Source organism: Talpa europaea (genome assembly GCF_964194135.1).
Source record: "Talpa europaea genome assembly, chromosome: 8".
NCBI lineage: Eukaryota > Metazoa > Chordata > Mammalia > Eulipotyphla > Talpidae > Talpa > Talpa europaea.
The window spans coordinates 32,421,310-32,448,628 of NC_140075.1; the positions used below are offsets into that span (position 1 = coordinate 32,421,310).

At 43.4% G+C, this 27,319-nt stretch overlaps 1 protein-coding gene across 3 annotated transcripts in view; it reads left to right on the forward strand.

Annotated features, from left to right (window-relative positions):
- Positions 1-6,348: 6,348 nt before the first annotated feature.
- Positions 6,349-27,319, forward strand: part of MAPKBP1 (mitogen-activated protein kinase binding protein 1) — a gene marked incomplete at both ends in the record, with an annotated part of 46,915 nt that continues 25,944 nt past the window's right edge. The window contains one exon of one of the 3 annotated variants that reach the window (XM_084239468.1): positions 6,349-6,480. In XM_084239468.1, coding sequence (XP_084095594.1) covers positions 6,364-6,480 — 117 coding nt within the window. The remainder of the gene's footprint in view (positions 6,481-27,319) is intronic. The other 2 variants (XM_084239467.1, XM_084239469.1) reach the window with 2 other exon arrangements.

A 27,319-nucleotide genomic window follows, 5' to 3' on the forward strand; every position in this document is an offset into this window, starting at 1 on the left:
CATAATTTTCTCTCATATCCCAAGTTTCTTATATTCCCTCGCTTTTTCAATCAGAATTATAAATCCAAGCCTTCTGGTAAAGTAAGGATGCTTTTAACTTTTATTAATAAGGTAATTATTTTGAGATGTTTAAAAAAAAAAATGCTAGTTCTCCCTCACTGTCTTTGGGTATTAAAAGACCATTTATTTCACAGTAGGAGGGATATCTACCTGGAATATATATTTTGGAGGTAGGCGTAGAGGGAGCGCTCCCCCCTTTCAGAAATCACTCGAGATAGTTAAAATGAAAATCATTCCCTCCCTAGACCAGAGACAGTGGCCAAAATAAAAAAAATTGTGGGGCTGGATTTTTCCACAGTCAAACCAGCCTTCTGGTGCTTGAAGGTTTCATTCACTTTTACCTGCACAGGATGTAAAGAAAAGAAAAGTCATAGTAGGCACTCTTTACTAGGGAAATAAGAGGCAGTATTTGAATCACAAGATATATTTTTTATTATCTGCTACCATGGATTCAGTGATCTGTAGAGCTTTTTCACTCATTTGCTGTCAGGGTGTGAAAGACTGACAGCCTGTAAAGATAAAGATATTTATATTTTTGTATAGTTGTTTTCATAGATTTCTCAAAAGGCTGAAGTTTTCAACCTAGAAGATGAGATTTGTATTGAGTATAGAAATGATGTTTCCTATCTAGTTTGTAAATAATCATGGTGCACTTGAGGGGTCTCTTGGAAACTCCTGGGGGCAAGAATCACTATTCTGAAAATGTATAGACTGAGATTTAGCTGCTGCATTTTGCCTTTCTTAAATAATTATATTTTGGAATGTAACCCCTTTCTGTCTTCATTGACAGAATTTGCTTGTGTTGTGAAACACTAACACAAGAGCTTCCAGTGCCTAGGCTGTGCCTAGGTGATACCATTTCTTTTACATCCCCCTGTCGTCTTTATCCCAAATGCCACTCAGCATATCTTCAAAGCTAGGTTGTGGGACCAACTTTGGAATAGTTCTAGCTAGTGAATTACTACTTTCATGGTTGGTTCCCTTTCTAGTAATTCTGGTCATCAACAGATTGAAAAGGGTGGAAAAACTTCTGTAAATTGCAGTGGGAGCAAGTTCTTTATTGGTTTTGTGCTACTTGCCTTTCTAGACCTGCTCATCAGCATTCAACCTTCCTTCTAAGGATAAGGTTACTGAAGAAGCTTGAAGTAGGTAAAGAGTGCCCTCAATGGTAAAGAGTGCCCCTCCCACTCCTCTTTATCCAGCAAATTTCATTCAATGCCTTAGTCAAGGAGTCCACACCTGTCTTCCCTGCTAATAATTGTCCTTGGAGATGCTAGTACTTAATCCAGGTATAGCAGTTTCCCATTATTTCCTTGCTTGTCTTGTCCTCACATTTCCTCCTGACTTCCCAAGGCTCTTGTTCTAGCTTTTGAGGGCCAGCTAAGGAGCAGACAAGTGAGTGAATAATACTCAGGAAAAGAAGGACCATTCTGCTTCTGAACACTGTTCCCTTTTTTAGAAGAAAGTATACAAACAGGCTAAACTCACTTCTTGAGGGGTAGATAGTTGATGCTGTGTATGAGAGATGTACAGTAATGGAATTGAGATGCTTCCAGCTATTCAAGGAAGCTTGGAAATATCATTACAAAGCCCCCAAGATGATGATGTTTGCAAGACCTCTTAGAACTAGGAAGTCATCAGGGCTAATTTGAGGAGGGCTCAGTCTTCAGAACAGTCCTGCAGTCTTGACAGAAATCTAAAATCTCCAAAACTCCTACCCTTGAACCTTACCCCAGGAGAAGCTATTCTATGAAAATGACGTGTATGATTATGAAAGATGTAGTTGAGTGAGAGGAGTTGAGGAATCTGGAGGAATAGCGAGCTCTCACCCTAACTCTCTATAAGAAGCATGATCTCAGTAGACCAATATTTCGCCTTTTTATACATCTGTAAATAAATGGAATGTTTTTAAGAATATAATTATGTCAGATTTAGCTTTTTCTTTTATATATTAAATATATATCTTTCCTTTTCTGCTTTTGAAAAAATGACTATTTTTTTAGAAACCTCAGAACAGAAGTTTGGTGATTGAAAGGCAGAATGTTATAAACTTGAAATAAATAAATCAGTTATAATAATTAAAGCAGGACTTGTGTTGGGAGGTTTGTGCAGAGTTGGAGTAGAGAATTCTAATGCCCTGAGACATATCTGAGAGAGGTGTCACTAAAGTAGTTTTATCATAGGAATTTCTTAACTGTTTCCACAGTTTCTGACAATACTATTTAGGAGAGGTTTTTGGTGTTCTAATCCTTGTAGATTGTTTTACATGGGATTTCAAAAGTTTGTACAACTTGACAGCAAGTATTTGTCTCAAGAAGTTGTTCTATGATGAAGAAAGGCTAGCCTCATAGTACTAATGTGTGCAAGGCATTACCCCTGTCACCCTGTGCAATAGCAGAATATAAACAGTCTTAGTGGCTAAGGACAGTAGGCTTCGTACAAAAAGATACATAATAACTAGTATCATAATTTACAAAAAATGATTAAAGGAGATCTTTAGACATTGAATTACTCTACAGTCATTAATAGATCAAATCCAGTTATATTAATGTCGTACAAATTACTTTGTATAATTTTATAATAAATGCAGCCCTCCCCCCCAAGAGTTATGGATGAAGTACCTTCTGTAACATGTTTTGAACACAGAAGAAAGGCAGACAATCCATGTTATTTTGGGTAGTGGATCATAGTTACAATTTTCCCCCCTAACTATACTGGTTGGAATATTGAAGTGGAATGGTGTCAGCTAAACTGAGTGGTCAGAGCACTTTGAAAACGGGTCTACAGATTATGGTGATAACTCTTCCTTGTTCCTCCCAGAAAATTTAAGGGGGAAAAAAATACCAAGTAGACAGCACATTTTCAGGTATTACTGTAGAGAATGATAACCCAAGAATCTATACAATTCTTGCACAAAATTGTTTTGAAGAAAGTGTAAGGGCATCAATAGTATTATCTAAGGAAATTTTATGTGAACGTGAATGGCTGGATGTAGAGAAAAATAAAGGTGAGGGATTCAAATTTATTGCCATTTGGAGGAAATAAAGCAGTCAAAATGCATTTTGAAAATTAAAGGGAAAGAATTTGATTATATACACTTTTGAACAGAGGCGTAGATTTTATATGACAACTGCTCTACAAAGTTACCTAAGGTTGACTAATAGTGTTGGAGGTATGTGGAGGATGAGAATACCAAACCATGGGACGAAATGGGAATTTTGAGACAAATCTAAGGTCTACTAAATTATTTATTGTGAACACTGTTAGAAGAGATTTTGTTAAATGGGAAAGCAGTCTTGGAAGCATTGTTTCGAGATCCATCCTGTTTCCAGCTGCAAGCTTTGGTCTTAGTTGTCTCACAGTGCCTTGCATGTAAAGGTGCTCAATAAATAATTTGAATTGATGAGCAAATGTTTAGCCTGTTCCAGGGTCTTATAATTGCACCTATTTGCATGTTAAGCCTAGGGTGAATTTTAAAAATCTGATCTAATGAGTATAGTGCTAAGCAGATAATTGTATACATCTATTCTAGACATCTAGAATTTTAGTCTGACAACCATGTATACATGTTTAGGACATACACGAAGAATAAAAAGTGAAATAGTACATGGATGGGGATATACTTCTAAATGAAAGTTAACTGCATTTTGGAGGGCGGGATAGCGAGTGTTAGGAAAAAGGGGAGTAACGCTTTTATTCACACTGGACATGGACTATTTTCTGAGGAATCCATGAAGCATGGGAACAGTCTACAGCCTTCCCATATTGACACTCCAACAGCTGCATGATGCCTAGACAGCAAAGAAGGGACTAAATTGTGAAGAATTTAAAACATTGTGGGTTTGACCCTAGACTGGAAATATCCAGATTCCAGACTTAAGGAATATTATAATTTTCACCTAAATTATCTTCAAACAGTGAAAGCAGAGGCTTAGACTGGTTCTCCAACTTTAGCTTCACATAAGATTCATTTGGGGAACACGATGACCAGTGACACTTTGTAAGCCCATTTACCAGGCCTTGAGTGGTTAGTGAATACAAAAATCTGGAAATGGTAGTTGCTGGGGAATGCAGCACACTAGTAGGGACACCAGGTGGCACCATGTATTATGTAGCAGTGTTGACTCCTCCCATGGAAAGGTGAAACTACAGATTAGCGAGGAACAGATGTCCCATTTATAGGCTATTATGGCTAAAGACAACTTTCTCCAGATTTGGGATTTAAATGTGAAAAACCCATTTTACATTTCATAACATCTCAATGCGTGCAGGGAAGTAAACTGCTAGCCTCTCGTTGCTGTTAATTGCCATTTGCTTTTCTAGATGGTCACGGCCCTGATCTTTGTGTCACCTTGTGAGCTTTACAGATCTCGTTTTTAATACGTGGCTCCAGCTCAAATGTGTACCATACTGTTTTGCCATTTGGCTGTCCAAGACCCACCCACTGTATGGGTTAAGGGTTCTTCTGTCTTGCTAACGTATCTCCTCCAGGGGTTCCCAGTATGTGGGTGGGGGAGACATACACCAGTGTACTATTTTTTCTGGGGCCCAAGTCTTTCGACTTAGGCTACCCTTTTCATAAGGTAATTTCTTGAAATAGCAAGAAAATAAACTCAGGCTGAAACACCTATGAAATATATAAAGGTTTTCCTGTGCTTTGTCTTTTCCCTTTCGTCCCTTCCCCCACCCCACGAGCTCAGTAAAACTATACCACTAAGTCCAGTGCCCGCAAGCTTAACGATGACCTCGCCAAGTAACAGTACTAGGAAAAGATTTCACGACTAAATTTTGGCAGGGACCAGGAAAAGAGTGAAGCAAGGACGTCCTGGTTAACTGGGCGAAAGAACAAGAGCGCGCGGGGACACTGGAGGCTAAAAAAACTGAAACAAATCCATTACGTAGTGGCATTCACTTGCTTTCTCCCCTGTTTGCTTAAAGCTGTTTTCAAGGCCATCAGCTTCCCCTTTTCCCCCCGGTAGCCAGTCGGGCTTCCCTGTTCAAAACACGGCTTAGCGATCGGAAGTTACTCAGAAGTCTTTCCACGTAGGTCAGAGTGTCAGGGGGAAAAGAGCGCCGAGCAGGTCGCGAGCAGCAAGTCTTTAATCGCGTTCGCTCCCTGCGCCTCCCGGGAGGTGGAAGCAGCGCCCGGGGCGGCTGCTCGCTCAGCGAATCCCGGCCGGGCGGGAGCGCGGTCCGGGCCTGTGGAATGCCGGCCGGAGCGCCCTCGGGGCGTGGCTCCCGGCTTGTTGGGGCGCTGGAGGCGCAGCTCTCCGGGGGGCCCGGCCCGAGGATACCATAAAAGGCTTGGTTCTCGGAATTTTGAAGCCATGCTCCGCAGACCTTCCCCGGGAGGGTGCCCGCGACCGCAGCGCGCGGTGCCCGCGGGGCTCGCGCCCCGACACCCCGCTTCCTAGGCCCCGTCGCGGCCCCGCCCCTCGGCCCTCCTCGTCCACTCGAAACGCCCTCCCGGGCGCAGGCCGCGCCCCTCGCCTCGCCGCGCCCCGCCCGCGCGCCCGCCGGCCCGGGCGGCAGTTCGCGTTTTGAGCCGCTGGTGCCGCCATAGCCGCCGCCGCCGCTGCCCTGCGGCCGCCGAGCGAGAAGCGCCGAGCGCGATGCCTGAGGGCGCCGCGAGCCGGGCGGCCCCCGCGCCCCGGGGCTGGTGAGGCGGGGTCCGGGCGGGGGCGCTGGCGCGCCGCTGGGTCCCGAAGGGGGGACGAGGAGGGCCGGGGCGCCCGCGGAGGGCCGCGCGCCCCGGGGGGGCGGCCGTGGGGGCGGGGGCGGGCGGGGGAGGCCCCCGTGGCCCGGCGGCTTCCCCGGCTCCGCGGGCTCCGCCGCGCCGAGCGCCCCCGGCCGCCAGCGCAGGTGACCCGACCCCGGGGGGACCCCGCGGTGACCTCGGGGGCCGCTGTTCTGGGACTCTGCAGTTGCCATGGGAACAGTTAGGATTTAACGGGGATCAGTGCAAGCCTCTAGCCCTGCGAGGTGGGGCCCATCGCCGCCTGCAGTTGAACGCCTCTGCTTGGCGTGGGCCTGGCAGCTCTTCGCACGCAGCTCAGACCAACCCCTCTCTCAGGGGTCCGGCCTTCCCACACTGGGGGAGCCACACGGGGTTGGAAGGCGGTGGAGGGGCGAGGGGCAGCACCTGGAGAGAAGGGCTGCGGACACCAGGCAGAAGGTGAGGTGGCCTCTGCCTCTCAGGTCAGTGCGAGGGCGTGCTGGAAGGCCCTGTGAGGCGAGAAGGCAGTGCCGCTGTTGAGACAAGTCCCAAGGCTGAGCCAGGAGCTGTCCCGGGGGCTCCTCGTTATGATGGCTGTGGAAGGGTCAACCATCACCAGCCGGATCAAGAACCTGCTGCGGTCCCCATCCATCAAGCTGCGCAGGAGTAAGGCAGGGAACCGGCGGGAGGACCTCAGCTCCAAGGTGAGTTCTAGTTTTGGGAGTCACCCCTTGCCAGCTCTCCCCTCCTCTGCTCCTTGTTGCTCTTTCACCTTCCTCTTTCTTGGGAAAGGGAAGAACTAGACGCTGCCTTCTGCTAAAGGATTGAATGGCCAAAGGATTGATGGTGCCTAGTTCTGCCTCAAACAAGCAATGTTTTAGTGTCAGGTTAAGGAAGAAAGGACTGCAGGGGTGGACATGCTGAGGTTTGTCTGTGAGAAGAGATGAATAGGAGCAGGGCAACCTGGGCTCAGTTGTGGCCTCACTGGAAACTTAGTCTGTGCTTGGGGAAGCCAGTTGATATGCTATGACTCAGTTTCCCCTCTTGAAAGAGGGTTAGTGGATCATGTACCCTGTGAAGGACTAAGCTGTGACTAATGTAGCTGCAAGTGTGTGTCACAGCTGAGGTTATGTAAGACAGTAGTAGCAGAAAGAAAGATGTGAAAACACCTGGTCTTGAGGGTTTGACTTGGTAAATGCTCTTGCTTGGGGTCAAAACATTTATTTGTGTCTTCAAGTGACTTATGCTAATTTAACCGGCGCTTCTTGACTTCTTGGGAGTGATTCTATACAAGGAGTCAGCTCTCTGCCAGCAAAACTGTTCTCTTGGTTTGCCCTTGACCATTCCTCATCTCATTCAGTCCATGCCAAGAGCCACATCCCACCCTGCTGTAGAAGCTCCTCATAGGCAAGACCTTTTTCATCTCATCACTTGTTGGGAGTATTGGGTCTTTACACTTCCTTCGACATCGTAGAGCTGGACAACTTTGGGAAGATAAAAGTAGACTAAATTTATTTAAATCCCTGAGGGAATCTAGGACTTTGTCCTCATAGGACAGATTAGACTTTGTTTCTTATTCTCAGCTTGTAAACACAGTAGCCTTGTGTGGTACAGGATTGCTACAGGGAGAGGCATTTGAGACGCAGAATTTTATTGCCTTGTCTGTAAATCTTCAGAGATGAGTAAAGCCAGTGAGCAATGATTTAGAGTGCTAATGTACAACATGGCAGGATTCCTGGAGAACTTAATTCAGATAGGACTCAGTTGCTATCCCTTAGCAGAACCTTACTTGGATTTAGTCGGAAGGTGAGCAGCTTTCCTATATGTTTCAGCAGAAGTGTTGAATCGAAATTAGCTTTAAGGGTCCTCGGCAGTAGAGAAAGTGACCCTTCCAAGGACTCTTAATTACTGTTCATGTTCTCCAGAGGCAGAATGACCCTGAAACTTAAAAACCATCTTAGATTTGACTCTCTTCACTCATTGATTGTGTTGGATCATTCTTAGTACTGTAACCTTTTACATTTGCTGGTTGGTAACTTGGCAAAAAACAGCATTAATAGGGCCTCCCGTGGTGGCGCAGGCGGTTAAGCACTGCGCTGTGAAGCTGTCCGCAGCCTCTGCAGCACGGGTTCGATCCCGGCCAGCCAGCGAGGGTCCCACATGGCACGGCAGACCTCTCCTGTCTTGCCCGCTGCTCCCCTCAGCAGTGTATTTCGTCAGTCTGCCTGTTCTGCTTCCCGCTCTGTCTCTGGTGAATCTTCTCACCCTCCTGCACATCTGGCCTATACCCCAGTTCTTGTGTAAATAAATAAATAAATCTTTTAAAAAAAACAAAACAAACAGCATTAGTACAGAAATCTCATAATTTGGCCTGTGTTTTGACCAATTATGGTATAGTCAATAGTTGGGAGTTTAATCTTTAGTGTTAATACTTACTGTAATTTTGATCTGGAATCCAGAAGGTATGGTCACCATTCTTTAAAATCCATGTCACTCATTATTAAAACATTCAACAGATGTTGATCATGTGCCTATTATGTGTGGAATCAGTATGAATGAAATATTACCCTTGCCATCAAAGAGCTGTGGCTAGTCAGACATGTAAACAAGTAATTACAACATGGTGTGTTGTTAAGTGCTGTCACAGAAGTTTGTATGAAGGAGTTAATGACACAGGGAGAGAACCTGAACATCATAGGGGGGATTAGGAAAGACTTCTAGAAGAAGGGATGCTTGAACTGTGAGTCCTGAGGCAAGAGGAGAAGCTCTCCAGGAAAACAGTGGGAAAGGGCATCTCTGGCATCACCATTAAACATCCTTATTTCAAATAGGGAGTGCTTCAGACTGCTTTAAATGGCTTTGTCTGTCCTGGAGCTGTGAATGAAGGAAGTGCTTAGCTGAAGTTGAATGACCCTTGACAAGTCAGAGCAAGAGTGCTGGTGCATATCTTTAGCACCCAAAAGTCGTAAGCTGACTTTGTGTGCCTGGGAGCCTACAGATGTCTAACTCCCCGTACTTGTTACCCAAGATGACTGTAAAAACTTGCCTTGTGGTGACCCACCGGACCACCTAGGTGTAAGACTTCATGAACTACCTAATACGTGATGTTCTGAATAGAGAGCTTGCAATTCATGGATAATTAATTCCAAACTAAAATTAGGGGCTCAAAAGGCATGTTGCCTCTTTGGAGGGGCAAACAAGGAAGTGACAGTCTTCATGCAACAGATGGCTTGGTGCTTTAAATCATACCATTCTTGTATCTAAAGTAGCCTTTTCATCAAATTTTCCATTTATTTTTATTTATTTTTTTTTAAAGATTTATTTATTTATTTATTTATTTATGCAAGCACTGGGTACAGTCAGAAGCATGGGAGGGTGAGAGAATTCACCAGAGCCAGAGCGGGGAGCAGAGCAGGCAGAAGGGCCGAAGTACACTGCTGAGGGGAGCAGCGGGCAGCAGGAGAGGTCTGCGCACCATGTGGGACCCTCCCCAGGAGGCCGGGGAGCAGCCTGGTATTGAACCGGCGCTGCAGAGGCTGTGGGCAGCTTCGCAACCCAGCGCTCAACCGCTGCGCCACCAGGGAGGCCCTCCATTTATTTTTAGATCCAACTCTATAGTTACTGGAGCCACAGGGTGTTCTCTAACTAACCCCACTACCTTGGAACCAGTCTCTAATTGCTCTTTTATGTATGTCTTGCAGTTTTAGGGTCAGAGGTCATGTTCTTTATTTCTTTTACATCACATTGTTTAGTAAAGTGTAAGGTATATAGTAAATACTAAATGAATAATGAGAACAATTTAAAGATATCAAGTATGGTTTATCACTTAGAATTCCAGAAGAATAAGAAATACTTAGGATGTTCGTGACTTCTTGACAAGAGTAATCAAAATTAGAAACAATAAAATGTTGAAAAAGAAGTCTGTTTAGGTACAGGGCTCAAGAGAATGTGAAGTACATATGCAGAAGGGAGTGCTCATTAAAGGCGTCTTAATTCAGAAGAGACCTAGTTAAAAATATGGTTACAAGCTGAAGTCAGGCAGCCAGTAGGGATAGGGATTTAAATTATTAGAGAGTAGGCCTCTTCTGCTCCCCACTCTGTCTCTGGTGAATCCTTCACACCCCCGCCCCTTGCACCTCTGGCCTACACCCCAGTTCTTGTATGCATAAATACTTAAAAATAAATCTTCAAAAAATAATAAATAAATTATTAGACAGTAGGTGAGAGCTAGGATTTTTGTTAGAGAGGGAAACCTGTGTGTAATAGAATTGGAAAAGAGTAATTTGAGGTTTTCTGCCTGGTCTGAATCTTGAGGAAATGGAATTCAGAGTTACCAGTTCAGCTTCAGATCCTGTACAATTCATTTCCACCTGTCATCTCAGTTGAGGCTGGGTTTTCCCTAAAAAGCAAATGTGGGTGCTCTTGGTAGCAATTCCCCTCCCCTTTTTTAAGTTTCTGAAAGATTTTTGTGTAGCGGGAGCTGGGTTATTTTTCTGTTTTAACAAAGGACTGTAGTGGGCTGAAGCTGAGGAGGCAAGATTTAAATTAAGGATACAAAAGGATTGCCTGTGCTGGAGGGTTGTTGGATTTTGAAAAAGTGAGTGAGGGAGATTTTGAAATCGTGCCTCAATTTGAGTCATTAATCCAATTTGGGTTATGTATTTTCCTTTGTAGAAACTGTGGGTAAAGTGACCAGCAGCTTTGGTGTAGTTCTCAGTTTTTATAATTACAAATCTGAATCCTTCTGTCTCTAATTTTTCCTGAAGTTTTTCCTCCTGTTTGATAGTATGGTGGTCTTTTAAACCTTTTAATCTGTGGCTCTAAGGACAGCTGGGTAGCTGAGTTTGAACCCAGGTATTTGTATTAAAACACTTCAAATTGGTAGTGGGGAAACACTCCCCATTTGGTAGTGGGGAAACTCATTTGCAAAACGTATGTGGATTATTTATTCTAATTTGGTGGCTCTCAACTTGGGAGAGGGATCGGGATATAAACCTGTGCAGTATTTTACAATATACATTCCTGGGTCCTGTCCTAGCTATTTGGAATCAGGACCTCTGAGGGTGGGGGTGGTGGGTGGCGGTTAGGGTTTGATACTTACCTAGAGATTAAGTTCCAGCAGCAGCCCACTGCTGGCTTTCAGAGTCCTGGGTTAGATGCTCTGCGCTGAAATCTGTTGTCATATTCAAGTACTCATTGAAGCTTCTTGAGAGTATATAAATCTAGCCACTGCAGTTTTTCTTTAGTAGTTTTTAATCTTTTCTGAGTCTTGTAGATTGATTGCTCTTTTAGCTGTTATGTCATGGAGAGGTTTGACAGAGCTACACTGCTGTAGGGTCACCATTGCTTTACTAAAACAGATCAGCAGCAATTTCCTCTGTGGCCAGGAATAGGAAACTTCATATAATATATGAGTCCTGATCTCCTAGTCACTGTTCCATTCCCCACCTCCCGTGGGACCATAAGAACCAATAGTTTCTGTGTTTAATAATCGCTCCCTGGACTCGGCATAGGGAATAGACGACCACGAGCCCATGCTCCGGGGACTGCAGCCCTGCTCCTCACCTGCCCTTGTGAGTGAACTTGGGCCAGTTCTCGCTGAGTTTCCTCTCTCATATATTCTTCAGTTACAGCTTGAAAGTATCTTGAGCGCCTTAAAACCAGAGGTGTGCAATGAAACATGTGAGTTGTGCTCCTGCTTTACTCTCCTTGCTCTTTGCTGCATTCTTCCTTTGCCTTCTGCCTTCAAAGTGATTCTCCGTGGAGAGAGCGGGTTCTCTCCCCAGCCCAACACCTCTCCCTTTGTGCACCAAAATAGTCCTGCTTCTCCAGGCTCTTAAGTTATCTTGCAAAGCCTTCTGGAATCTCCTTGGCCTCACTTATTCCAAAGTCCAGCAGCACTATTGCTTTTAAGCTTTCTTTCCGCTCTCGGCTTGCAACTTAGGGCAAGTTTCCCCTATTGTAGCAATTTGAGTCACTGTCTTCTTATTTCCTGCTGGTATTTTGAATATTTGGGGGGCATTGTTAGTTCTCTTGCTTCACTTTTTCCCTCCGTTTGTCTCCTGTGTGTTTTCATTTCGTAACTAGTGAAAAAACATTGGAAGGAGTAGGACTTCAGTCTGACCTTTGTAACTTTGTTGTCAGAGCCCAGCCTCAATTTGTGCTTGTGGCTGTTCTCACTGTCCCTTTGTCTGCAAAACAGTCTAGAACTTGAAATTTGGAACTATATTTATTCAAGGTAAGCTTCTCTGGGAACATAGTCTGCCTCACTGTTGTAGTAGGAGTATCTGTTGGGTGGTTTTTTTTTTTTTTTTTAAGATTTATCTATTCATGTGTACATGAACCGGGGCACAAGCCAGATGCGCGGGAGGGTGAGAGGATTCACCAGAGACAGAGTGGGGAGCAGAACAGGCAGACTGACCGAAACACACTGCTGAGGGGAGCAGCAGGAGAGACAGAAGAGATCTGCCGTGCCTTGTGGATTTCTCCCCGGCTGACCGGGATGGAACCTGCGCTGCAGAAGCTGCGGACGGACAACTTCATGTTCAGACTGCAGTGTTAGTGGGGGAGAAATGCTACAGTGTTTTCAATAGGATTTGTTGTAATGTACATCATATTCCCACTTGCTATAAGCTAAACCTTTCCTCTGGGCGTCATTGTTCAATGCAGGCCTAAGCAGATCTTCTGTCAGCTGTCTTTTACAGCAATTCTTAGTAGAGATGCGGAATGAGAATACCCATCTGCACGAATGTTTATTGAATCAGGTCCACATTTATGACTTTTACTATTCTGTTCCCTCCTAAAATAAAATTTAAAAAATGGGGCTAGTGGGGGGTGGGGTGGGGTGGGGCATGAAATAAAGTGAATGTGACAGCCAGATTGGGCAGTGTGGATCTTTAGGGTAGGTAATTTTGAGTATCCAGATATTCCAAATCTTGGTTTCCTTCCTTCTGACTATACCCGCAAGTCACAGTGCTGCTTAATTGGCCACAGTATTTTCCACGGATTTTGAAAGACGCTTATAAAATAATGAGTTCACAGTATGTATCTTTCCTCTTAAACTTCTAGGGAATAAGTTCCATGCCCTTTTATTTTATTACAGGACAGTAATGCTTTTTTTGTTGCTTTACTAGTCTATAAAACAACTATTTTTTTGGACTAGATTTTAAGTTTACAAACCTTATCTTACCCTGATGCCGGAATGAGACTGAAGATGTTTTTTCCTTTTCATGCCCCTTCATTCATTGTTGAGATTTGAAGATTTCAGAACAGTCCTTTCTGAAATCACAGGGCTGACTCCCTGCACCCCACCCCCGGCCCCTCTTTGTGAAATTCTGTTTTGGAGGAATCCTGAGAAGTTTCTTAGGTATTTCTGGATTTGAACATTCAGTCTTGTTGCGTGCTCTGTAATTCCTAACTTCTCAACGTCCATGTCCACAGACTCTGAGATCTGTGTCCTTCAGTGGTGCTTGTGGTCACTTCTCAGTAAGTTCATTTGACACCCCCTTCCCCAGGTGATTCCATTTAAAGAATAAAACAAAACTTAACAGAAATGATATACAGCAGAGACAGAAGAGTTTATCAGGGCCTCCCTGGTGGCGCAGGGATTAAAGACAGTGCTATCAAGCTGTCGACAGCCACTACAGCACGAGTTCGATCCCCAGCAGACCAGGGGGCTACCCACACAGCACAGCAGACCTCTCCTGTCTCACCCACTGCTCCCCTCAGCAGTGTTTCAGTAGATCCACCTGTTCTGCTCCCCACTCTCTCTGGTGAATCCTCTACCTCCTGCATCTTTGGCTTACACCCCAGTTCTTGTATGCATAAATAAATAAATCTTTTAAAAAAAAGAAAAGTTTATCAACTATAATATAATATTTATTATAAATAATTATAAAAGCAGTGCCCATGTAACTACTACTCAAATCAAGAAATAGAACATTACCAGTGTGTTGGTAATTTCTGAAGAATGTGATACTGACAGTGTCATCAGGATGGATGAAGATGGACAAAGTTTTTGTCTTAAATGATTAAGATGATTTACTTATAAAAATTAAAATACCCAAGGACTTGATCTTTCAAGTTTCTTTGCTGTTCAGCATTTTTAGACATTGTGCATATTAGAACCATCCTTTCCCCAGTGTATTGACACTGCTTCCTGCCCTTATCTTACTCTCCTAATAGTAATACTAGAAATAGTAATATTTATAGTGGTGATAATGACTAACATTTATTGAGCTTTTGCTATGTACTATACTAAGCCTTTTATATATATTACATCATTCAAGTGTTACACCATTCTATAAATACTGTTACCATCTCCACTTTGTATATGAGGAAACTGATGCCGAGATGGTCTGGTGGTTGGGGAGCAGCTGGTGGTTGCATAACCAGAATGTGACTGAACAGAGATTTAAACCTTGGCTTTCTTCATTCACTCCAAAGTCCATGTTTAATACTGATTTTGCTCTCCTCCCAGGGAGTCTCTATGTGCAGAACACGGCACTGAACACAGAAGTTTGCCTAGTATTGCGATAGCCAAGAGTCACAACCTGCATTTACCTTGGAAAAGGCAGTACTTTTGTTCTCCAACATTTCCCACAAGAGTTAATTTAATGAGTTTCCCCCTCTTATTTTAGAGCCATCACTCAGTAACCCTTATTCCTCTACATCCTTGCTCTTCTCACCCCCATTTCTGGATTTCCTAAGCTGATATCCCCACTTCTTGGCCATTGGTGCTGTACACTCTGTGGATACATGAGTATCCAGTTGACAGGGTGCAGCTGGGTGGCTCCAGATGCCCATAAGCTGCAAATAGTTGTTGCTTCTCTCTTGGGGTTGGTGCTAGGTAGGGGAGTGAGGTGGCGACCAGCGGATGCCTTGGTGGTTTTTGTGTGAGGGTATCATGGGGCTTTAAACTGTTATGCTCTTACTTGGCAGTTGATTGTGTAGCTTACACTCCAGACTGCTTGCTAATACTGCTTAACCCAAATCTCTCCCCTTTAGCTCTACACTCCATATCTTTGTAATCTCTGTGGCCATCCTTGTCCACACTGACTTTGTCTTTGAAGCTGTGTAGCGGAGCTGAGTCAAAATGCCAATTTTTTTTTTTTTCTGTAGTGCCTTTTTTGTTTCCCTCTGGGGGGGAAATGGATCTAAAATGTCCCATGTAAGGGCTGACTTGGATGACGACAGTAGTGGGGGTTCAAGGAACATGAAACTAGCAAAATTGAGGTTATTTGCCCAGCTGACTCTGGCTAGGCAGGCTGCTAAGTTCCTTGAGCAAGTGCCTTACCTTACCTGATCTTACATTTGTATTATTTTTATTTCTTTCTTCAAATAGGTATCTTAACGTGTGCTTCCCTGAAGCTGCCCTTGATAGTACTAAGGCGAGGAAGCACAGTCAGGTGGATTGGGTAGAGGGTAGCCCACAGGCAGGTTGTGATCATGGGGGAAGATCTCAGGGCATGCTTAGAATCCTGACTCTTGCCACCCCTTTGCTACTCTCTTGGAGAAAAGCTGTTGGTCGCAAGTAAATTTGTAACAGGTAGCCTGCAGGCTGTAGGCTTGCCGGCCTGCCTTTGTTACCCTGATGCTCATGGTCAGCTTCTATTTGGAATAATAACTTTAGCCTGCTGCAGCCTTTTCTAAACATGTCCTTTCTCCTCATGACGTCCTTCCTTCTCCAAGCTGCTTTGATCTTTCCTGCCAGGCCTCTACCGCAGCTGTCAGACTTTCCCTCGTAGTAAACCCAGACCTGGATAGTGGATGGGGCTGCTAATGTGCAGACTGCTTAGTGGGGGCGAGAGGCATGGGCTTTCCATTTTTCCCAGCCTCCCCAGTGGCGCCCTTGCTGCTCTTCCTTGCGCCGCTCTCGGAGAGAAGTGTGTGTGCCTGCGCGCATGTAATTTTGTGTGTGTGCTGGCTTCTCTCTCATTTGTGAAATTGGAATACTGATGCCTTCCTCCCAGAGCTGGTTTGAGGATTAAGTGAGGTTTAATGAAAATGAAAGCACATCATAAGGTTTAAATATAGGGTTATAGGTTGCTGATATTATTAGGGTCCATAGATTTCTGGAGCACTCAAAAATTTTTTTCTAATTTCTTGGGAAGATTTTTTTCTTTGAAGTTTCTGTTTAGAAGAACTCCTTTTTCACAGGTTCAGTTTCTTCTGTTCCAACATTTAATCATCCTCTGTATCTTTTTATTGTGATGTATCTTTACTACCTTTTTCTTGCCAGTTGCCTAACTTGTATCAATGATACTTTAACTGCTGACCAAAAGGACTGCTTAGTAAATATTCTTTTTGATAGTAACTACTGTGTCATTTATTTCAGGGCTAGGGGTATGATATTTGGGGGAGGGGGGAAGTCAAACCAGTGAAGAGGGGTTGAGGGGAGTCCTAATTTACTATGTCTTATTAGAAATCACTGAAGTAGTAAGCATGCCCTTTATAGCAGTAGCTTCTCTACAAATAGGAATAACATTTCTTCTTTGGGAGCTAATTCATTTATATTGAAATAATTTGGAAAATGAATTCATTCTAGGACTTCCTTTCAGGCTAAGAATTTGTGGGCAGAGTGAAACATGTTAATTTTATAATCCATTGAAGTTTCTACTGTTGTGATCAGAGTAAATTTAAATAATGTTTGTTTTAAATAAAAACATATGTGAGGATGTGGGGAAACAAGTGCATAAGTTAGTGAAAGCATACAATTAATCCATCCTTCTTAGAGGGTAATTTGGTAATATCCACTATAAGAAAAAGTTATGTACTTTGATTTAGCATTTGTAATTCTGGAGTCTTATTCTATGCAAAACATTCATACCACACAAATTTGTGTATAATTGTTTTTTGTGTGTGTTTGTTAATTGCAATAGTGAAATCTTTGATTAATCCAAGTAGCCAATCAATAGAGGTTTGGTATGTATCACTAAGATGATATCCCTTGTATTTGCTAAAAAGAATGAGGACAGTCTGTATGTACTGACTTGAAAGGGCATACAAGATATATTAAGTGACGAAAAGGAAACGATAACAATTTTTTATGTTAATGATTATATTTTTGTTAAAACATATACATGTTAGTATGTGCGTAGAAAAAAAATGAGGCTATAAGTACCAAACTGTTGTTAATATTGGTTACCTCAGGGAGGGATAGGAGTAGATTATGATGGACTTTCACTGTCTACATTTCTATATTTCTGTAATGTTGGAATTTTTTTACAAGTCTGTATTATTTTTGTAAGTAGAAAAAAACCAATAAAAATAAAAGTCTACAATTTAAACGTGTATGTCATATTTAAATCTAAAATGCTTTAATTTTAAAATATCTGAATTTATTTTATTAAAGCAGTTGTGTGCAAATGTTACTGAAAAATATATCTGTTCTAATAAGCTTGTTTTGCTCTAGTATAATAAGGCATAACAAATACTTCCTCACAGTCATCATTAACTTGTTGTATTTGAAGTAATTCATTTCTTACATCTTCAAAAATATTTCTTTGGTTACCTTTGGTAAATAAAATCTTGTGTGATTTATCCTGAAGTACATGTGCTTTCTGGAAAAGATTTTTTACACAAGTAAGAGAAGAAAACAAGTCATTTCTAAATCCAACATACAGATTAACTCATAGCCACAACCATTTCTGATTATTTGAACTGATAAAGCTTTTTTTAAACAATAGTATTGTTACTTTTCTGAGATTATCTCTAACCTTTAGGATTTATTCATTGATTGTAAGTCAAGTCAGATTTGTGAAGAGCCATGCCATGCATGTATCAGGGTTAAAACTGTTTTGTTTGTGGTCATTAAGGCACATGGATTATTCCATTTAGACTTTTTCTGTCTTTGTGGAAAGGCATCAAAATCCTGCTTCCTGCTCAGACTTCTAGGGATGACCGGGATAGAGAGAGACTTCCCTGGGAGGTTAGAGAATTTACCAAGTCAGATTAACCAAAGAGTAGTCACAAATATTTTTAAAGAATTAAAAATTAGTTATCAAATACTATGCCCCTTGTTGTAAGCATAGAGTTGTGTGAAACACAGCTACAATTTCCTGCCTTCCAGGAAGTTATAGACTAGTAGGAGAGATAAGACAGATCCATGGAGGTTTCTGTACAGCTTCTGAACTAATTAGCATGTGCCGTGTGAATGACACAGATTAAGTGCTACTGAAAGAATACCAAGGAGGGAGAAATCATTTCTGGCCAGGGTGATCAGCAAAAAGAATTTTGGATGCTGTCCTTGAACTAAAGTTAGGGTTTCTGTATGGGATGGTGGAAGGTAAGGGAATTCCAGGTAGAAGAATATAAATTAAAGCCCAGAATCCCCTTTCCAGAATAATGAATAATCCAGATTGACAAATACACACCCTTCAGGTGAGTAGAAGGAAATAGAATTAGAAGGTAGAGCCCCCTGACAGATTCTAGGTTAAGACTTTATTTTCTGGGCAGTAAGGAGCTAATGAAAATTTTTGAGCAGGGGAGTATCTTGATTAAATCTATGATGTGGAAAGATTTTTTGAGTAGGTTGGGAGAGGGCAGGACAGTATCTGTTATAAGAAGACTGATTAGAGGGCCTCCCCTGGTGGCGCAGCGGTTGAGCACTGGGCTGCAAAGCTGCCCACAGCCTCTGCAGCACCCGTTCGATCCCCGGCTGCCTGGGGAGGGTCCCACATGGTGCGCAGACCTCTCCTGCTGTGCCCGCTGCTCCCCTCAGCAGTGTATTTCGTCAGTCTGCCTGTTCTGTTCCCTGCTCTGGCTCTGGTGAATTTTCTCACCCTCCCGAGCTTCTGACTATACCCAGTGCTTATATAAATAAATAAATAAATCTTGGGGGAAAAAAAAAAAAGAAGACTGATTAGAAAGCCATTGCTGTATCCAGGAATGTGGTACTGAAGGCCTAACCTGGGATGTTGGCATTGGGGTTGGAAAGGAAATAAGCATTTTATAGAGAATTATGTGTTGAAGAATCCTGCCTTCTCCCCAGGCAAGTCCTGTGACACGAGCTGGCATGATCTCAAGGGCACGGCGAGTCCTCCCACTCCCCTTTTTGTCCTAGAACACACACTCACTTTGCCTTTAGTTCAGATAAGAAATAGTATTCTTCCTGGTTACAAAGTTTTGAAACAAAGATAAGAAAACTCAAGCATTTGGAGTTGGTGGAAAGAGGGGGAATTAGACCCTTCAGGTGATTAGACATTCAGCTCATAAAGCTTTGCTTGTGATTCTGGTCTTGCTGTAGAGAGAAACGACCTTAGACGGGGCCGGGGGGGGGGGGGTAACGACCTTATTTTTTTTTTTTCTCTTCTGATTGCTTTAATTGAGAGTTCTCTTATCCTTGCCTTTCTGATAATGTCAGTTTCAGTTTCTTTACCAGTTTGAGATCAGTAAATCCCAGCTGACCCTGGCCATTTATGCTCTGGCCTCTTAGTTGTTTCTCTCAAGGGATCAATTAACTGCTCCCTTGCCTTTGCAGACTCCCTGTAATGACCCTCACACTAAGAAAGGAAGAACAAACCCAAGAGAAAGGGAGGGTAGAAGTGCCTGCTGTGTACTAGGCACTGTGGTGTTAAGGCAGTTTTCTGGACTTGAGCACCCATTGATGCGTGTATTATGAATTGAGGCTTTAGGATCCTCCAAGGCAGAAGATCTCTAAGGTCATCCCCAAGCAGTGGCAGATTTACCTTCTTTAGAAACTGAGGCTATTTTAATTCCAGCCTTGGGGAATTGGCTCAGTTCCAACTAATTCTGAATTCCAAGCAAGGGAGCCTCCCCTTGGGTCTGAGGTCTCATGCTGTCCTTACCTCTTCTTCCATCTGCACACAAATCAGATTCTCCTGCTGCTGCCACTGTAATGTCAGTTGCCTTGGAAACAGTGTCAGCTGACCCATGTTGAGTGGAGGGTCTTGGCTCTGGCTGATCATGGGCAAGTTTCAATCATGTCAGCTATTCTGCCATTAGAACACCCTCCCTTCCCCTTTCTCTGCAACCATGTCACTGAGAGGTCAGAACCCATTTATTAGCCCTTTTTCAGTGACTGATAAGACCTCCTCATTTTTTTAAACATTAGAGCCCTGTTGTCCCTTCATCCAGTGCCCTCTGCTTTTTACCATTTCAGACCTGTCGCTGATGCCTCCATGAATGCACAGTGACTTCTCGATGTTTTCTTTCAGAAAATGTAACATTCTAGTGGTTTGGGACCACTCTTTCAACTCCCTCCTCAGGTTGGCACCATTTCTAGAAACAGATCTGGGTCTAAATCCTGGTTCTTCTACTCACTACTTAGCTGACAGCTTCTTCTGTAAAATGGAGATAATACTAGTCTTTCCTAATCTTGTCAAGTGTATTAAATAAGATAATCTTATGAAGTGCTTAGCACAGTTCTTGGCACAGAGTACACATTCAGCGTGTGGTTGCAGTTACAGCTGGAGATGTCTCTGTGCTAGACCTTTTTGTACCCATGGAGCTGTGTATTCTTGTAAGAATACATGGAATGTTATTTTCTTATTAGCCCCAGAAGGGGCTAAAATTTGGAAATGAAAATAGCAAAAAACTTTTAACAGTTCCCTACCTGATTCATATTTGTAACCCCCTAGAGAACTCTAATGAAGATTCTTGAACCCTACTCCAGTTCTGTTCCTTGAGAATGTTTGGAAGACAGGTTGTGGAGAGGGGGTGGGGACTGCTGTCTGAGAAAAACTTGGTAAGCCCTGTGAGTAATTCTATTGATGGGCCAGGCCTGGCATCTTTTTTAAGCATCTCCAGGGGTTAATGGGCAGAGGATCGCCACGCCAGGCAGTGGCAGATTTACCTTTAGAAGCTCAGGCTATTGTAATTCCAGCCTTGGGGAATTGGCTCAATTCCAACTAATTCTGAGTTCTAAGCAAGGGAGCCTTGTTTTTATTATTGGAAGTTATTTGTTTCTTCTGGTATGGACAATAGAACGATAAACCATACAGACAGGCTAGAGACCAGGAGCAGAGGAAGGAGGCAAAGGCTGTTCTACAGTGCTGGGGTGGCCATCGTGCTGCCTCCTGCCTCTGACCAGATGGCACCTTGGACTCTGATGGAGCAGGACTGAGTGAACTCGGGCATGAAACCCACTTCCCAGGCCAGTCAATGGGTCTCTGCCCTGTTGGCAGTCTTCGCACCAACTCTGCAGGCCATCGTGGCTTCTGTGGCTTTTGTGTAAGTGGCAGTTTTCAGAATCTAGTGGAGAATCTGCTTGTGATTAGAGTGTTGTGGGTGGGCAAGAGACAAGCATAGTTATTCTTAACCTGCAGGAAGGGAGTGAAAGGCGGAGAGTGTTCTGCCTTGGACACGTCTATAACATGCTTGTTTATAGAAATAGCAAGCCCATGGTTTGGCTGCAATGACTTATAACTCAGGTATTTATAACTTGAATTGAGTGGGGTTGAGAAGTGGAGAAAGAGGGACAAGGAGAAGAAAGAAACTGGTGGCAACAAAACCAGATTGATTGGTTGCCTTCCAGTGGCTGGAGTTTCTTTACCAGTTGGAGGTCAGCAAATCCTAGATGACCCTGGCCTTTTATGCTCTGGCCTCTTAGTTGTCTCTCTCAAGGGATCAACTAACTGCTCCCTTGCCTTTGCAGACTCCCTGTAATGGCCCTGACACTAAGAACGGAAGAACAAATCCAAACCACCTAAGCCCCGGGCTCAAGCAGGAAACCCTTCCCAGCAGTGCCATTGTCTTGGCTCTTTGCACTGTATCTTCCACTGGTTCATGCCTTTCCTTTAGTTTGTGACTGATCAGCTCTAAGAACTATATACATAGAGAGAGAGAAAGAGTGTGAGGGGTGGGGAGGAGAGAGAGATTGAAAGACTAAGAGACAGAGAGAGATTGAAAAACTGAGAAACAGAGAGAGGAGAAAAGCTTGGAAGACATTACCTAGAGTTCCTGGGATAATATGTTTGGGGGTGTCTGTGATTACTCGTAACCCCACGCTGTGCCACTGTGTTGCAGATGGCTCTAGATTGTGGAGACTTCCTTTCTTGCTCTCTTCACTTCTTTTCAGTACTCATAGTGACCACCCCTCCCTTCTGGGAACTCTCCCTTTCACTGGCTTCCTGCTTCTCCTCCCTTTCTAACTGCCTGGCACCTCCTCTTCTCCATTCTCTAAAAATAGGTATTCCCCAAGGTTGTGTCCACAGCCTTTCCTCCCTTCTCAGGGCTCCTGTCTCATTGCACTTTCAATGTGGTTTTCACCTCCATGTGAATAATCCTCAAATACCTGTTTCTAGTCTAACCTCTCCAAGCATTGAATCATATTTATGTTGCTAAATCTAGAGTGTTCTGTGATTCCTACAGAATATCCCCGGAGCACCTTAGATTCAACATGCTTCAGGCAGATATCAGATACCATCCTCCTGTGTAGACCTGCGTCCTCTTTCTTAGCACGGCATCATTTCTTTTCATGGCACCAGCTTGTTCCCTATCTCTGAGATTCGAAACCTTATAGTCTTCTGTCTTTTCCTCCAGAGTTGTGTAATGCCTGATCTTGCCAATTAATTCTTTCCTACTCCGATTGTCTTCATGCTGATGCAGATGAGCGTGAAATTAAATGAGAACTTCTCATTTGAATTCTTATAACAACCTGTCAGTCTGGCTCCCTGCCTGTATGACTTATGCACATTATCACCAAAATTTAGCCTTGTTGTGTCCCTGGTTCAAAACCCTTCAGTGATTCCCCAGAGCCGACGGATAACCCGACTTAGTTTGGCACTCAAGACCCTTCCTGGTCTGGTTGCCATCTGTCTGTCCTGATTTACTCTCCTACACAGTCTTTGCTTTCACTGTTGCTTACCTGCTCTGTTATTTCCTTCTGCCAAACTTTTGTTCATTCACCTTCTACTGAGAATCCCCTCTATCTGTATATGTACCCGTCAAAAACCTATCCGTACTTTGAGGCCCAGGCCAAATACCTACTCACCCTCCCAAGAAAGCTTCCTTGTTTCCTTCTCTGATTCTTCGTAGATGTCATCCCTTTTCATCCTCTTTATATTGTCCTTATGACCCTTATCACATGTTGGATTTCTTTGTAGTATATCATTCGTCTTCCCTAGCGGAATTTGAGTGGAGGGGCAGAGTCTGTCTCGTCATCACCATATCATCGCATTGCTTTTCAGACTTTTTTCGAGAACAAACCACATTAGGAAATAGGCTTACATTGTGACCCAGTACATACATGCACCCTGAAACAAAAGTTTAATGATCAGTACTTGTCTACATGTGGTGAGATCTATTTTTTCTGTTCTATTTATTACATTCCCCTCTAAATTGATTTCCATTCCCATTAACAGGCTGCAGTCGGCGCTGGAAACTGCTGTTCTATCTCGTATGAAGGAGTAGTCCTGTCTGTTGCCTGTGAACCACCTGTTTTTTCCATTTACTTTAATGAGAGCCAGAAGAACACTTAAATAGTTGGCTTTGTTCTTTTCTTTTCTCATGGGAATAGGTCATTATAAAGTTTCCCTTTCTGTCATTAACGTAAGGGGTGATTTTGCTTTCCTTCTTTCTCTCAGGAGGATACAATACTCCCATGCCTGGTCCATGCTGGGAGTGGCGGGGATGCAGGCTGCCTCTGCGGCACACCTGTAGTAATTCAGCCCTGCTGCAGCCTCCCTGCCAAGGACAGGTGACCCCCTCTTTCAGGCTGGCGTGGGCTTTCCTTTATCTCATCATCACTCTCCAGCTGCTAAACCGCAGAGGCTGGGTCACAACTTGAGTGTTCGCCTCACTTCTGACCTGTTTCTGATGTGCAGATCATTGTAGAGTACAAAGTAGGTGCTTTCTTCTTGGTTCTGAGCTTTCACTTGTGCATGAAACCCGGGGCTGTATTGGGGTGCCAGCCACTTGCAGTAGTTGCTTCCCATGTCACTGGCCATAGGTAGCGGAACTAGTGTGTCTTTTGGGATGTGTTTCATTGGCGTTTGGGTCTTGAGAGTTTGGAGATGAAGTTTCTGCCAGAACCCTAGGCCCCATTCCAGACTTTGAGGATAGCCATTTTCTCATCAGGCCTCTTTCCTACCTCATTTTCCTCAAATGATACTTGAAGTCACAGTTCACACTAGTGGGCTTGCTTCCTTCTGTGGAAAAATGAAATAGTATTCAGGAGGGGCTAGTGTTACAGGGCAGGGATACACTAGGACATTGGTTCTCAAAGTATGGCCTGAGACCCCCTGGATCCCTAAAATACTTGGGATCTATGAGATTCCCCCTTTTCTAACTGCATATTCAAATGAGACCAGATTTTCTTCAACTAGAATAACAATGCAACAGATTGAATGCAAATGTAGATATGAGAATCCAGCTGTTTTCTATTAAGACAGACAGTAACAAGATTTGTAAAATTGTAAAACACTCTTCTCACTTCTCTTTTGGAAAACAGTTATATTAAATAACAGTGTTATGTTAACATGTAATGTTTGTTATTGTTATTTTTCAATGAATTAAATATTTAAAAATATTTTCATTGTAATTTTAAATACAGTAACTGTTGATAGTTTACTTGTGTAAGCAAAAGCTCTTTGGGGTCCTTGATACTTTCTAAGCGTGTAAAACCAAAGAGTGTAAGTGGCCAAAAAGTATGACTGTCACCAGGCTAGTCATGCTGTGACCACATCATCTCAGAATCCTTTGACTTAACAGATAGTTTATTCTTGCTCAGGCTTGTACTCAGTGTGGTCAGCACAGGGGCTCCCTTCATTGGGGTTGCTCAGGGCCCAGGCTCAGGGACCATCTCGTCACCTGCTGCCATGCTTAGCATTCCGGGGAAGAGGTGTACAATGTAGTTCTCGGAAGCTTCCACCTGGAAGTGGCATGTCTAGTATCATAAAAGTGTATAGACTTAGAGGGTGGGAATTTTACGGGGACGATAACCAAGATGAAAATGCATACACTGTATAAAAATGATCTACAAAATATATAAAATAAAAATTTTTAGCAAGCCATAAAAACACACAAACAAACAAGAAGTGTATAGCCTTATATGCACTTACAGGAGAAGCCCAAACCAAATAAAAGCACATACTCTTGAGTTCTTTGTATCCACTGCCCCCATGCTCCCAGCCCCACCTTGCTGGGTCAGTGAATGCCAGTGAGGTAGGTCGAGGATAAAGGGACAAACCGGGGTGTGAACTGTGGGAGGATGCAGCTCGCGAGGTACTGAGCCCACACCACATCCTGGACCTTTCTCTCTTCTTTTTTAACATTTACTATTCAATATTTAACACATAAAGAATGGAATAGTAGAGTTAACCATCAGCTTGGGAAACAAAACGTTACCTGTACCCTTATGTTCCCTTTGTGCTTGTCCTCATCTGGACCTGGCTGTTTTGTCACAACCAATTTTAGATCCTTTGTGGAGAGCAACTCTCCTAGCCTGAAATGCCCTGGTTCTCCTGGACTTACTCGTGTTTGATCTTTCATTGTTCCTCTGCTGTGCATTTGTTTATTCATCAAATATTTATCAAGTGTCCTTTGTGTGCCAGGCACTGTTTAAAGTACTAGGGATAGATCATTGAGGGATAGTCCTGCCTTCAAGAAGCTCTTATTCTGATGGAGAAGACAGAGTACTTGGACAAAGATATAATCAATGTCAGGTCACTACCTGATTCTAAGTGCTGTGAAGAAAAATAAAGCAGGGTAAGTTGGGTATAGAATGATACCAGTAAAACTAGTGTAGAAAGTCTTGTCTGTGGGAGAGATCTTTGAGCAGAGACCTGAGTGAGTTAGCTATGTGAATAGTTGAAGAAAGAGCATCTTGGTAGAAGGAATAGCATAGACAAAGGACCTTATGCTAGAATGTTCTTGAGGTGCATAAGGGATCCAGGCTGGTTCTGGTGGAGTAAGTAAGGGGGAAAGTGTAGGAAATAAGGTCAGAGAGGTAGCCAGAGGCCAGAAATATTTAGGGTCTGGTAAACTAAGGTGAAGTATGTGGATTTGGACTTCACGATAGGAAGCCACTGGAGAGTTTTGAACAGTGATGAGCTGATCCCATGTGTATTTTATTTATTTATTTTTCCTATATGTATTTTAAAAGAAAGTGATCTGCCATGTTGTGGAAAAAACTGTAAGGGGCAAGACCTGCAGAGGGAGCACAGGTAGTTACAGCCATGATCCAAATGAGAGACAGTGGTGACCTGAACTCAGTGGTGATGGTGAATGTTTACAGACTCTGGGAGGGAGGGGTGGGGGGCCCTGGTTTATAGTGTTTGCTGATTTCCTTGGTGTCTTGGTGTAAGTACCCCCACCATGGTGATCTCAAGCTTCCAAAGTACTCTCGCTGAATGTGGACGTGGGAAGAGATGTTGGTGATCAGCAATCATGAGCCAGTACAAGCTGGCTCCTGCACCCCACTGCTTGTCCTTGGTTTCATTTAGCCTGTGGTGTGTTTCCAGGGAGTGTCCAGGTTTGTCTCCATTTTCAAGGGTAGATGGAAGCTGTACCATGTTTTTGGAAAGAGGATGGGGAGAAGGTTATGAGAGGGAGTCAATTTATGAAAGTTCTCTGTGGTAGAGTCTTACCACATGAGCTTACATGTTGGAGGCCTAGCAGGAGCGCTGGACTGTCAGATCCTTTGAAAGTGGAGCTCAGCCCCAAACCTCCCTGCAAACAGGAAGCTGGTTTGAGCTAGAACATAAAATAAAAACCAGCTGATGCCCCTGAATGTTTTTCCCCTGTTCCTCCCCCTGCACAGAGCCAAAGGAAATGGCCTTTTTTTTTTTTTCCTCCCTGGATAGTTGCTCAGAAAGCTAGAAAAAAGCCAAAACCATAATTCTTTTGAAAATAACCCAAGCTTGAGCCCAGGCAAACTCCTGCCCTTGGGGTTTTTCTAGCCTGGAAGTCTGTTCCTTTGCTGAGAGTCCTAGGAGGAAAATGACCGAGGAACGCAGAGGTGTAGAGATCAGAGACTGAAATCCATGCCCGCAAAAAGATGGTCCATAGCAGGATGCTTCAGACTGGAGCTTCCAGCCATTTCTAGGTCTTGGAACTCAAGAGTAGGCCATGACTACAATTATTTTTTAATGAGATAAAACACAGTAGAAAATAGAGTATATCATATGCAATAAGAGTGATTATTTTGTTGTGAAGCTTTCACTTCAGTTTTATGCACATGCCACACATACACTTATGTTTATCCTGTGTCATAGAACCTATTAGGTCTCTTACTGTGTGTGAATTGTGGTCAGAAAGTTTGATAAACCATGGGCTTCCCTGTGGCGCAAGCAGTAAGTCTCAGCACTACCAAGCTGTTGGCAGCCACTGCAGCATGAGTTCAATCCTTGGCCAGGGACCTGACCCACATGGCGCAGCAGACCTCTTTTGCCTTGCCCACTGCTCCCCTCAGCAGTGTATTTCAGTAGATCCTCCTGTTTTGCTTCCCACTCTGTCTCTGGTGAATCCTCTCACGCACCCCCACACCTCTGGCCTGTGCCCCAGTTCTTATATGCATACATAAATAAAAATAAATCTTTTAAAAAAAGAAATTTTGATAAATCACTGGTCTTTAGGATCTGA